The sequence below is a fragment of the Poecilia mexicana genome, unplaced genomic scaffold, assembly GCF_051168715.1.
Source record: "Poecilia mexicana isolate PSO_F unplaced genomic scaffold, ASM5116871v1 scaffold_6, whole genome shotgun sequence".
Classification (NCBI taxonomy): domain Eukaryota; kingdom Metazoa; phylum Chordata; class Actinopteri; order Cyprinodontiformes; family Poeciliidae; genus Poecilia; species Poecilia mexicana.
In genome coordinates, this window is record NW_028263375.1 from 31,705,349 (window position 1) to 31,718,059 (window position 12,711).

A 12,711-nucleotide genomic window follows, 5' to 3' on the forward strand; every position below is an offset into this window, starting at 1 on the left:
CTTGGTGAAGTTGCTAGTTTCGGTTCAGTGGAACGACCAAACTAATTTGGATAATTGGGAACTGAGATTTATTGGAGAGACATTAGGGAAGATTGAAATTTATAATCTTCCTGACCTAAGACATTCTGTTTCTGAATTGGCTTTCCCTGTGTGGCCTTGGAAGGGCTGCATATTTCCAGTCTCCTTGAAGATATGTAAACACAACACTCTTCCCTCCTCACCCCCTCCTGTATCCATGGAGATGTGGAGCTGAGCGCTCCCAAGGACATCATTCCTCGATAACAACACCTTTATTGGACTTTGCCGGGAGGCTGAGCAATGTGGTTTCATAGTCTTTTGACGTCACCGCCTTTACTCATGTCTTTGTTTTGCCCTTTGTTTTGTCTGAATGTTGCCATCTTCCCTAATGCGTCCTTTCCTCTTTTTTGTTTTTCTTCTTTCTTTCCTTTGGTTTGTTATTTTGTTTATATTTCCTTTTAATTCATGTCAAGCACTTTGAATTGTCTTGTTGCTGAAAATGTGCAATATAAATAAAATTACCTTACCTTACCATTTACAACAAGACATTTTCCCATATTATAAGTGAAATAATGTGGAAATTGAACTAGTAATTTTTTTCGATAAATGTTAAAGAGTTATTGACTTAAAACAAGCTCCTATTTCTTTCAGAAAAGTTACTTTTAAGTTAGTTTTGTCGGTAACACTTTATTTGAAGGGGGTTGAATAAGACTGTCATGACACTGTCATAAACATGACATTACACCTGTCATGAACATGAATAAGCCTTCATGAATATTTATGACTGTTGTCATAAAGTGTCATTCGGTAAATTGTGACACTTTTAATACAAAGTTGACATTATTCAAAATGTCTTTGTTATGACAACTTGACATTAACCAGGAAATCATTACTGTTTAAACTTTACCTTTAATAACATAAAGTTACCTAATTTTTAAAGTGCAATCAGTAATACTTTTATAACAAATTTATATCAGTAATGATTTCTTGGTTAATGTCAAGTTGTCATAACAAAGACATTTTGAATAATGTCAACTTTGTATTAAAAGTGTCATAATTTACCGAATGACACTTTATGACAATAGTCATAAATATTCATGAAGGCTTATTCATGTTCATGACAGGTGTTTATGACAGTGTCATGTCAGTCTTATTCAACCCCCTTCAAATAAAGTGTTACCGTTTTGTCTTATTTCAAGATATTTTCACTGGAAATCAGACCAAAAATATCTGGTAAGATTTTGCGTTTTTGCAGACAGTTACATAAAACAAAACTTTGCTGTCTATTTTTTCATTTTGTTCTGTCGGTCGAGAAACTTTTGTCGTCTTTCGACAGGAATCTCATCAAGGCTTATGCCGTGATTACTGGCCCTGGGAAGAACAAAGAAACAGGTCAGATGTTCAACCACATTTACTTGGATTTTTACATTTGTTTTCATTAAAATTGTAATAATTACCAATAACATTCTTAATAATATTGCCTAATAACTAATGATAATAAGTATAAGTCAGTAAGAATCAATGTGATTAAAAAAATTATGTTCTTTATGTATTTATGTATATTCAGCAAATACATAAAGACGGTTCCATATGTCGTGTGTTCTTACCCTCCAGCAAGATCGGGGGGAAGAGGAAGAGGTTTGTTGAAACCCTCTCGACCCATCAGCCAGTATGTGTCCTCTGTGCCCTTTACCTTCAAAACACAGGCGTGTACAAGGAAATCACTGCATTGCTGGGCAAACAGTAGACTTCTTCAAAAGAATGAATTAAATCCGACTTTTGTCACAGCAAATATCTAAGCAGGCGGGTATACCTGTGCCTTTCTGGTGTCTATGAGGTATCCCACTTTCAGACTGGTCAGAACCTTGACTGTACTGAGGCTGATATGGATCCTGTAAGCTGAAAAAACCCCACAAGTATAAAGCAAGTTGTGTTAAGCTTTATACTAGAAATGGTAGAGCTTGGTAAACTGGATTTTACCACAAATGGCAGAGGAGCCAAAAGAAGGCAGGCTTAATATTCAGAAACTGCCTCTGGCAGCAAAACAGGACAGACAGTCCAACAGGAAAAATTGTGACCTTGACAATTGTGACCAAGACTAAACTGTCCCATAACAATGAGAAAGATAACAAGTGGTGAAGGTTTTCACAGAGTGGCGTAACAACAAAAATCTGCTTCTGAATGTGGACCAGTCTAAGCAACTGGTGATCGCCTTGAGGAGGAAACAATCACGTTAAACACACTCTCTGTCAATAAGTAGAAGGGCGTCTAGCACAGATATTCCTGGGAATTCATGTGACGAAGGATCTGTCCTGGTCTGCGTACAATCCTCTGGTTAAGATCTCTTTTTGAGGAGGGTGAGAAGGAGGTTGTGTCTGAAGTTGCATTTTCATTACTAATGTGAGCAAATCTTTGTCGATGTTCTGCTAATGTAAAAAAAACCAACACAATTTTGCATTGGCGGCGTTTCCATTAAACAAGAAATGAAATTATAATCACATGTGAATGAGCCATTGAGTCATTGAGAAACATAGCAGCGACGGATGGAAATAGTTATATGTGATATAGTCATAATTCAAAAGAGCTATAGATTCAGCACTTTGGAATGACACACAACCTTTTTTGAACTGTGTGGTGCAGTGAGAGCTCTGGTGGAGCCAGCTGCCTGAAAAAACAAAAACAAACCATCACCCTACCACTTCCTGTCATTGTCTTCATCGTTTCTGTCAGTAGTAATGTACAGCTGTTGATTATGTGACTTGTGTGATGTGAGAAAGTGTTTCCAATGCAATTCTGCAAAATACATCTATTCTGATACAGAAACCCCCCCACCTCATCCTAGTGCAAAAACATTTGAGCACAAAACAGGAGTTTTTTTTTGTTGTTTTTTTTTTAAATTGGTGTTTCCATTAAACAGGTTTATTTTTGTAATTTCAATTTGCTCAGTTTTATGGCTAATGGAAACACAGCTTGAGAGCAGACTAAAATGCAGATCAAAGAGGTTTTCTGGAAGTTTTTTTCCAACCACCACAATACAGAAATAGATTTATTAATTAAACTGCACTGACATTACTTTAAATATGTTTTTTGTGAGCTGAGAAACTGAAATTCAGGTCTGCATTGTGACTTTGAGGTAATGCTAAATCTTGAATCTGAATTGGGATAATCTGCAGAAATTTTGGTTAGAAATTAATATTTCTTTCTGTCAAGAAACGCATGTAGAAGAGATTGTAGGGTCCACATTGTCATTAATGAGTGGAGAACTGATCAAATACAGTGTGTCATTTTGCTGTAATGTAAAAACATTACAGCAAAATGACTACTGAAAAATAGATCAATAGGATAGAGCTAATAATTGATTCGTGTACAGGAATTCATGCAGTTCGTCATATTGAAGAAATCTGTAAATCAAACAAAACAAAATCTACATCTTTATTTCCTTGTTTGGGGAACATTAACAACAAAGTCTTATTGTATTGTAAGTGATCAGGAAAGGAGAGATAATATAATTATCAAATTTTTTAGATTGTTTTTTGAGCCGTTCCATGGAACCATGGTATGTTCCATACTTACGCAGGCCGCTGGCTTCCATGTGGGAGGCTGTGGTCACCGTGTCTCCAAACAGACAGTACCTGGGCATGGTCAGTCCCACCACACCTGCAACCACCGGTCCTGAACACACCCAACATGAGAGACGCTTCTTGAGAAATACTTCATTCTTGTTTTTGGGTACACCATTATGGTCTCTCACATACAGTCTCTTATAACATGAAGGAAAGGTTTGAGAATTTAAAGCTTGATTATTACAGGATGGCTTTAAAGGGACAGTATTATGTATTTTTCAGGCACTTGGTCCCATTTTATAGCACAGTCAAGTAACCATGTAAAAAGTAAAATGAATTTAACTTTGCAATTTAATGCATTGAAAATGGGTCCCTGTCTCTTTAAAAACTCCTTCTCTTTCTGAAAGTCCGCCTTCAGGAAGTCATCATAACATGGCTCCTCTATTAAATCTGCAACAATGTTTTTACCAGGGTTACTTTGAGAAGTAGTTCATATAATGAACTCAGCTGATGACCAGGTGCTTGTCAATTGCTGCCGCTAGTCTGAAGGAGCTGAGTGTGGAGTCGTGGGGGAAGGGCTGCTCTATGAGGGGGAGCTTGGAAATGGCAGCTCAGGGGAAGAGTTTCAGAGGCAGCGCTAGGTTAAATGGTTGCCATGGAGGTTACAGGATTTCTCAAATATGCATCAAAGAATCAAAGTAACACTCCAGGTATGTTTTTGATGAAGTAATAACTTTATAACATGATGTAAAGCTCAAAAAAGTCAATTTTAAATAACACTGCCCCTTTAAATAAAAGTGGTTGTAACAGTTTAAAAGGTGATGCTGTACCTGAGTGCAGTCCAATGCGTATTTTCACTTTGATTTCTGGCATGTGTTTGATCTTAAATGCTCCTATTGAATGAAGGATGTCAAGCGACATGTTTGACACTTCAGCAGCGTGCCGATTCCCATTTCTGTTAGGAACCCCTGAAGCCACCATGTAAGCATCCCCAATAGTCTCTACCTGAACATAAACACATAATCACAGTTAGTTAGTTATTTAAGTTAATTAAAACAGTGCAGAAGAGCAATCCTCTTTGTCTTTTCAAAGGGAGATTTACTCTACCAAATCTTGTCTGGTGTGATGAGTGAATAGAAATAGATGCATAGCTGAAGGTGCTTACTTTGTAGACATCATGAGTAGCGATGATGGCATCAAACATGGTGTAAAGGTCATTAAGCAAGTCGACCACCTTCAAAAACACAATTTCAGTTAAACAGTCAAAATTGTCAAAACTAGTGGTTACTTCAGCCGTTTTCACCTCAATGGGTTCACTTAGAGCTGAGATGGTTGTAAATCCGACGATGTCGCTGAAGTACAGTGTACAGTCTGAGTAGTGTTCAGGCTGGACAGGCTTCCCCTTCTTCAAGGCCTGAGCCACAGATCTGAAACATCCAGTGATACACGGCTTAACACATGTCAACATATGATAGGTACAGACACTACAAAGAAATCTCCTTTCATTGGAGTGGCATATGGAAAGACAATAATATGAATGAAATATTGTAATTTCATTTCACAAGCATAAAGGAATAGATGGATAAAAATAAATAAATAAATAAAATACAGCTGAAAGATTATAAGCACAGATTTATTAATATCTTTAAAATGATATCGGCACCATGGGCGTAGGTTTGGGTAGGGACGGTAGGGACATGTCCCGACCAATATTCACGGGATATGAAAAAGTCCCGACCAATTTTTGCCATATTGGCTCAAAGAACGTGGATCTACGATCTTTGATTAGCAGCAACAGGCGGTGCGCGGAACGGAAGCTTCTTAGTTTGACATTTATTATGAGCCTCCGAGACCGTGTCGGAACGGTGCTGTCGGGGGTGTGGGGGGAGGGGGAGTCAGTTGAATCGTCGGACGTTCTTTGATTAGCTGCAAAAGGCGGCGGCTAGCTGGGCACACGCGTCTCCTTCTGAGTCTCCGAGACCATGTCGCCACCAAAAAAGAAAAGGACAGACATTAGAAGTTATTTCGCTACGTCGGCTGTAAGTACAGTGAGTGGACCCATAAGTTAGATATCTATCACGCAACGCATTTGTTGTAAAGTCCGGTGTTTAGTAAGGTCAGCACTGAATGTGAGGTAGAATAGGTCTGTTAATTATGTAATATTTTTTCTTTTTTATTTTATTATTGATTTCTTCTTATCTGCAATTGTGTTTGCTGTATCCAGAGGGTATTTCTTTTGATCTTACTTGTAACGTTTGCTGAATTTTGTAAAGGAAAAATTAAAGTGTTCTTGAACTGATCTGCTGAGTATGACTGTATCTGGTTGATTCTTGAGAATAGGGACAAAATGGGTTTTAATTTTCCCATATTTTTTTAAAATTATTTCTCAACCTTATGTATGCAAATATGACAAATAATGTTTAGAAAATATGAAGATGCTAAGGTACAGGCTCCCAGTTGCGAATTTTTAAAAAAAAATTACATTTTTAATCGACCTGACCCAAAACTTTGTCATCACCATCTGACAAAAATAAATCTAAAATGATTTTTAAAATACCCCATTAGTGATATTTTTACTCAATTTACAGACAAATGCTTCTCAAGAAATAAAATAAATATTATTTAAAACAAAAAACAAGAAAAAGTCCATCTGATGGAGTTGACAGTGCATGACGGAGTTGACACAGAACTGAAGGTGGTGACAAATTAGTGAGTAAAATGAAAAACTTGGTACATGTGAAGTAATGCAATTCATGTAAAATACATTAAAATGAATTAGTTGCACAATTAAGTGAGATTTGACAACAATTTCACTGAAAGAGTCAGAAAAACTCTGACGGAGTTGACATCTGACGGAGTTGACGAAATGCCAAACTACCTCAATTTATATGATGTTATTCTGAAGGAGGCCATATTGTAGCTCGTCAGGTCCATGAAATCTTTACATTATACCAAAATTAAGCTTTTATTTCGCAAAATTTCATCAAAGTTTTGTAAATTGTCAGTTATGGAGTTGACACATCATGGTTGTGACAAACAACTTAGGAATAAAACAGAAGAAAAAACTAAAGAATAACTTAAGCTAACCGGAGCTAACTAGCCCTCCTAGCAAAGGAAGAGAAAAGACAACGTCATGGGGTCCTCAGAAGTTCTGGTGCCCCCCAATAATGCCTGATTTTTTTACATTCTTTTCATTTCTGACGGTGTTGACAAAAACTAAGGACAAATTTCAACGGAGTTGGAAAATATCTAAAAATTATTTTTAATTCAATTTATCGATACTTTTATAATTATTTATATGACTACTTATACTTAATTGTCATAATATATAATTTTAGTATTTCTTTAATTGTTTTAAACTATAAGAATGTGTTGAGTTCTGCTCCTGGACAAGGGCTTTTACAGGCATCATCCACCGACTACAATGTTTAAAATAAAAAAATATTCAGCAAAAAAAAGAAAAATATACATTGTTGTGCTCACATGACCCAGGTTAGTTTAGTTAGATATTTGAAAAAAATATATTTTGTGTATATTTTATTCAAATTTCATGCTTTATCCATAGGACCTGTTTTGTCCCTATTCTCAAGAATCACTGATACACAAGATGTATGATATGGTTATGGTTGGGGGGAGGGGGTTATTAAGCCATTGTGGTTTCCCCCCCCTTCTCAAAAATGTTCGGTGCTCTTGGGCATTTCACTGTGCTGCGGGGGGGTGTCAAGGTCCCCACCAAAACTTAGACCGAACCTACGCCCTTGATCGGCACTGATGGAAACATTTAACATCAATTTTAGTGGGGAGGCAAACGTCACTCAGGCAGGTCAGGTTCATTGTATGAAAGATCAGCATGTCAGTTTTATATGAGTGTGTATTAATATTTCTCATGAACCCAGTCTTACTTTGGTAAAAGCTGTCCAATTAACTTATCCGTTTTGGTCCTCTCAACCTCCAGCTCATCTGTTCGCTCCCTGATCAGATCCTCCAGGTTGGAGCTGTACTGCTCCAGCATCCGCAGCATGGAGTCAATGATGTTAGCCTTCTTCCCTCTGCTGATGCCCCGGAACTAAAAACAGAACAACCATAGACACTTACCGAAGGCTGCATATTGTCCCAGCTGTACATTTTTAAAGAGCTTTTTTATTGGGGCTATTTATAGCTGTATCTTGTCCATAAAATTTTTCTAAATGCTATTTATGTAAGTATTTTAGGAAATTATTTAATTGTTACTTCAGCCACAAAGGTTTTAGGAAACAAATAAGTTAAGACAAACATTGAATGTTGTTAATTGTCTTCACTTCCTGAACACAGGGTTACAGAAAGAGCAGAAGTTTTTAAAGAGACAGAGGCCCAATTTCAAGGTGTTAAGCAAAGTAAACAAACTACAAAGTACAATTTATTTTAAGTCATATCTGGTATATATAGCACTTTTATAACGTAGTTACTGAAGTTAACGTAGTTACTTGAATGAGCTATAAAATGGCACTATGTGGCTGGGAAAACACATAACACTGCTCCTTTAAAATAAATCTAGAGACTATGAAGATTTTAGATACAATTAATTGAACTGAATGAAGACGATTATGTACTAAGATGTTCAGCTCCCCAAACAAGCATCCTCTTACCTGCTTAAAAATTTCATCAAAGTTGGGCCGCTTGCTTGGATCTTCGTTCCAACATTCATTCATCAGATTGAGACACTCAGCAGGAGCTTCATCCACTGAAACAAGAGGCCTGCAGAGAGGAGGGGGCTTCTTCAGGCGCTCCACAATCTCTGATCGTTCCACAGGCAGAGAGAGAGAAGGTGGGATGATTAGACACACAAATGGTTGCTGGGACTGAGGTTTGTCAGACCAACAAGTTTGTAGACAGGATAAGCATTCTTACCCTGAGGAGGCATGTCCATCATGGCGTAGGGAAGTGTCCGTGAGATCACTTCCTGTATGATGATGGAAAAACTAAAGACATCTCCTGCAAAAGAACCGGCTTGTTCTGAGTTCCTCAGAAGTTCAGGAGCTGTCCACAGAAGATCTAAGAAGAAATTTTTTTTTTTTTAAAAAAGCTTGGCTAACATCATATTTACACACTTTGCTGTGAACAACAGTAAGACTTTAGACTGGCAATCAGCTTCTTAAACCACTTCTCAAAAACTGAGAAGAAAATTATGAAAATACAAGCAAAGGGCCAACTACATGATGAGGATGCCAGATGTTATCATCCTTTCTTCCTGTCAGTCAATCCAGTGGCTTTGTCAGTGACTGACCAATCAGCGGTCACAACTTGCTCTAAAGTAAACAGCCCTTACTTGGAGGAACTGAACTTCCAACAGAAATTAAAAAAGTAAAGTCAGTGAATTCTATGTGTTAATCTGCTAACCGACTTCTGGCCCCAGCTGAAGGTTTCAAGATGGTCTTAGCACTCTTAGTATTTTCTTGACTACAACATGTTCTACTGGTCTGGTTTGACAACCAGAGTATACTATAGTTGACCCTAAAATTAATTCCAAATTTTTTCACAATTATTTTTCTTTTATTCATTTTTTCACCATTTTGTGTAGTTTAATCTCAATACGATTCACTTTGAATCATCTAGTTTATATTAGTTCGTATTAAAGAGCTGGTAATCAAAATAATAATAATAAAAAAATTAGTTACATTTCTTATCTTCAGTTCACTGTAATCCAAATGAATTTGTAAGGCTAGTAGTGCAAGATTGTAAATAATAAAAACAAATCCAATAAGGCCACAATTTTTTATTTTTTAACAGAATTTCACATTTTCTCTTCTTTAATAAACTATTTGACACATTCCCAGTCTGCCACGTCAGGATCCCGTCACTGTTAGTTAAGACCCAAAAACAGCAAGAAAGACCCGACAAAAGAGCAGCTTCCACACCAACAGCATGGAAAACAGTGACGCCTCAGAAAACACTAATAAAGCAGCAATATAATGAAAAAAACACTTTGTTCTTGTATTCATTATAACTACATTCATGTTCATATTTGATGAGACTGTGGAACGTTAACTTTTACTTTGGTATTTTTGCAGCTCTTTTACTAGAAATATTTTGCTTTTGTTTTTTTGATTTTGCAAATCTACAGTCAGAATTACAACACCATGTTTGCTCGATTATATTCCACTTTCTGAGGTGTGATATATGTGCTAGTGTGTGTGTGTGCAAGGTTTGTAAACTCTGACTTTCAACCACTTACAAGAACCATTTAAAAAAATCATCCTAATGGGAGTAAACACACAAAATAAAGAAATATACATACATATATATAAAATTGAAATGGTTATGAAAAAAGGACATCACTCCCATTTTGTTTATGCATAGTTAAGTAACTGGTACAATTGTCAAATTTTTAGCAGGTAGAGTGTAATTCTGGTAATTCTGTTTTACCTTGTGGATCGTCAGACAGACTGACACCTTGAGACTGAAGGATCATGGGTAGACCGTAGTCTGTGATTTTCAACACAAATCGACCGTCCACTAAGCAATTAGTGGACTTGAGGCGACTGTGAGTCAACCCTCGCAGATGAAGATACTTCATTCCCTGGAACATGAAAACAGCAACCTGGTCACACAGAGCTAGATAATCTGTCGGTTTCAGAGAACGAATGCAAAATAGCCGACTCGCTTAAAAGGTGATTGAAATTAATAACTAAACAAACAAGAAGTTTGGTTCTTAGTTTTGATAGAGAGGGAAAGATACAAATTCTATTTATCAATCTATGCACAGTTAAGAAGTTTACATACACTGAATAAAAAGGAATTACTTATATTTGATAAATGCCACAATAATGAGAGAAACAATATGTCAAACATTTATTTATTAATGTCTTCAGAAGTTTCCATTTATTTTCTTAGGATTTGGCAGCATTACAATGAACTGAATGGATGAAGCAGCAGACGGCTGTTATGGTCTTTGTGTATTTGACTTTTGGATTTTATCTTGCAAGTTCCTTGCTTATTTGGTTTCTTCATTTTTAACTTTCATTTGTGCCTTTTGACTTAGATTCTTTAGATTATTGTTTTACTCTTGGTTAATTTAAGGACTTGCATTGGAAAACATTTCCAGAATGAAATATCATATTGAAAACATGTTCAAGCCATTTCCCTATCCTGTTCACTAATAAGATGTCGGGACTTTTTATTTTGATTAGACTGTCCTTGTCTGTGTTCCCATTGACCATACAATTGTGCAGTTTGACATGTTGACTATAAATTTGGTTTATGTAAGCTTAGCAATTCTGAGTTTGTTGAATAAAAAGTTTAGATGCTGGGATGATAAAATTGGTTTATCTTGAAAACTGCAATGTGAACACTTTCTTCGTGTCACATGGGTCACATGATCAACAACCGGATGTTGCTGCTGGCGCAAACCGTTAAGAAGATGACAGAAAATGGTAGTCGGATGGTGGCGCGGCATGTTTTTAATGACTTATTCATGTATGATTTTAATTGCGTTTCTTATTTAATTGTGAATTTTTTTTTAGTGGAATATTGAGAAAGTTTTGTGCACATTTGGAACGGGAACACAGCTGGTCACATGAATACTTGCATTTGAGGAGCGGGACAATTATTTTGAGCAAGTGACTCCAAGACCAGGTGTTACAATTTGCACTCATTGTTAGGAGAAAATCACGGCCTGTTGAACAAATACTGAGACTGATATGAGAAATGCATCAAAGCGCCTGAAAAAAAAAAGTAACTTTAAGCTTGGACACAACTTTTGATTCGATTCAGTGGGAAGTTGTGTCAGAAGATTTAAGGTGTATTGAAGTGATCTGAGGAGAACCTTAATGAGGTCCATGAGCAGCGATGACTTGAACATCCAGTCCAGCCTGACGTCGCTGTCGGCCAGCAGGTCTGCCAGGCTGCCCCGAGGACAGTGCTCCACCACCAGGGCCAGGATCCCTGAATCCACAAACAAACCCAGGTACAGATTCAGGTTCTCATGGCGCATCTCCCTCAGCTGGAAACAAACACAGACAGAGCAATGTTGAAACAGTCAACATACTTTCAATAACTGAAATGTAATGAAATGAAATAAGTTGATGAGTACTTTGCTGGGAACAACAACTATTTTTGACTTGTCCGCTTATCAGAGAGTCCAGCTGAGAGTCACTGATATGAGTATCAGTAACTCTCTGCTGATACTCTCAGCTCCAGTAGCATTCATAAGGTTGAAGATTTAGTTTGACAAAGTCGGTCCTCTGATTGTTTTGTTGTCAAGCAAATTTATTGAGGAATCAGACATGAAAATTGAAACATCAGCAATACAAATGTGTCCTCCTTTTTATGTGAACATAAAACAAAAAGACAATACAAAAACAAAACAGAAGTGACATAAATAAACAGGGACATTCTCAAGACCCACCCACCGCCCCTTTCCCTAGGACTTACATTTTATCACACCGAGAATCAAATCAATCCTCTTCAAATAGAGTTATCAATATATTGTCGAAGGGATTGCCAAGTTCTATTGAATCGCTTTAATTTATTTGCGAATGAGAGCCGAATTCTTTCCAGATGAGAGAGCCTTACCAGTTCCTCCAGCCACAATTTAACCGATGGAACCTCTGATTTTTTTCCCAGAACATCAACACTAGCTTTTTTCCTATGATAAAGGCATAAGATAATAATTGTTGTTGGTATTTATTAAATTGAGAAAGCTGAACAGAAGCTCCGAGTACAATCCTCTGATTGTTTTTAAACTGCTTATACCTGACTGATACATTTCAATTAGGCACTTGTATGTTAAGCTCTTTATTTTGCTCTGTGTTAAAGTAGTCAGGCCATGTCAGTAGGAACTCAGCTTTGGATGATCTTCAGGCATTTGGATTGTGTGTGCATGTGTGTGAGTGCGTGAGTGCATGTGTGTGTGTGTAGGTTTGTTTATTAGCTATTTGTCAGTCTTATCCATCGGCTGTGTGATCGGTGTGTGATGTTTTTATATGATATTACCTGACTGAATAGATTCTGGGTATTCTGGTTGACAGGTGTTGTCGTCTTTCCAGCAGGAATCTTCTTCAGCCAAACCCAGTCTCCCTGGAAACGAACCAACCATTTAAAGGAGAATTAGCATGACAGCTAGCACAAACACCCGCTTCATACAGCTTTTTAA

The 12,711-nt window shown here is 37.1% G+C and overlaps 1 protein-coding gene across 1 annotated transcript in view; it reads right to left on the reverse strand.

Annotated features, from left to right (window-relative positions):
• Positions 1–1,227: 1,227 nt before the first annotated feature.
• Positions 1,228–12,711, reverse strand: part of LOC106906648 (retinal guanylyl cyclase 2-like) — an 18,478-nt gene continuing 6,994 nt past the window's right edge. The window contains exons 11-23 of the mRNA XM_088006593.1: positions 12,552–12,635; positions 11,383–11,559; positions 9,984–10,137; positions 8,469–8,612; positions 8,207–8,355; positions 7,484–7,647; positions 4,885–5,008; positions 4,747–4,815; positions 4,412–4,586; positions 3,592–3,690; positions 1,832–1,917; positions 1,626–1,705; positions 1,228–1,389 (exon numbers count right to left, since the gene is read on the reverse strand). Coding sequence (XP_087862719.1) covers positions 1,302–1,389; positions 1,626–1,705; positions 1,832–1,917; positions 3,592–3,690; positions 4,412–4,586; positions 4,747–4,815; positions 4,885–5,008; positions 7,484–7,647; positions 8,207–8,355; positions 8,469–8,612; positions 9,984–10,137; positions 11,383–11,559; positions 12,552–12,635 — 1,593 coding nt within the window. The 3' untranslated portion in view covers positions 1,228–1,301. The remainder of the gene's footprint in view (positions 1,390–1,625; positions 1,706–1,831; positions 1,918–3,591; positions 3,691–4,411; positions 4,587–4,746; positions 4,816–4,884; positions 5,009–7,483; positions 7,648–8,206; positions 8,356–8,468; positions 8,613–9,983; positions 10,138–11,382; positions 11,560–12,551; positions 12,636–12,711) is intronic.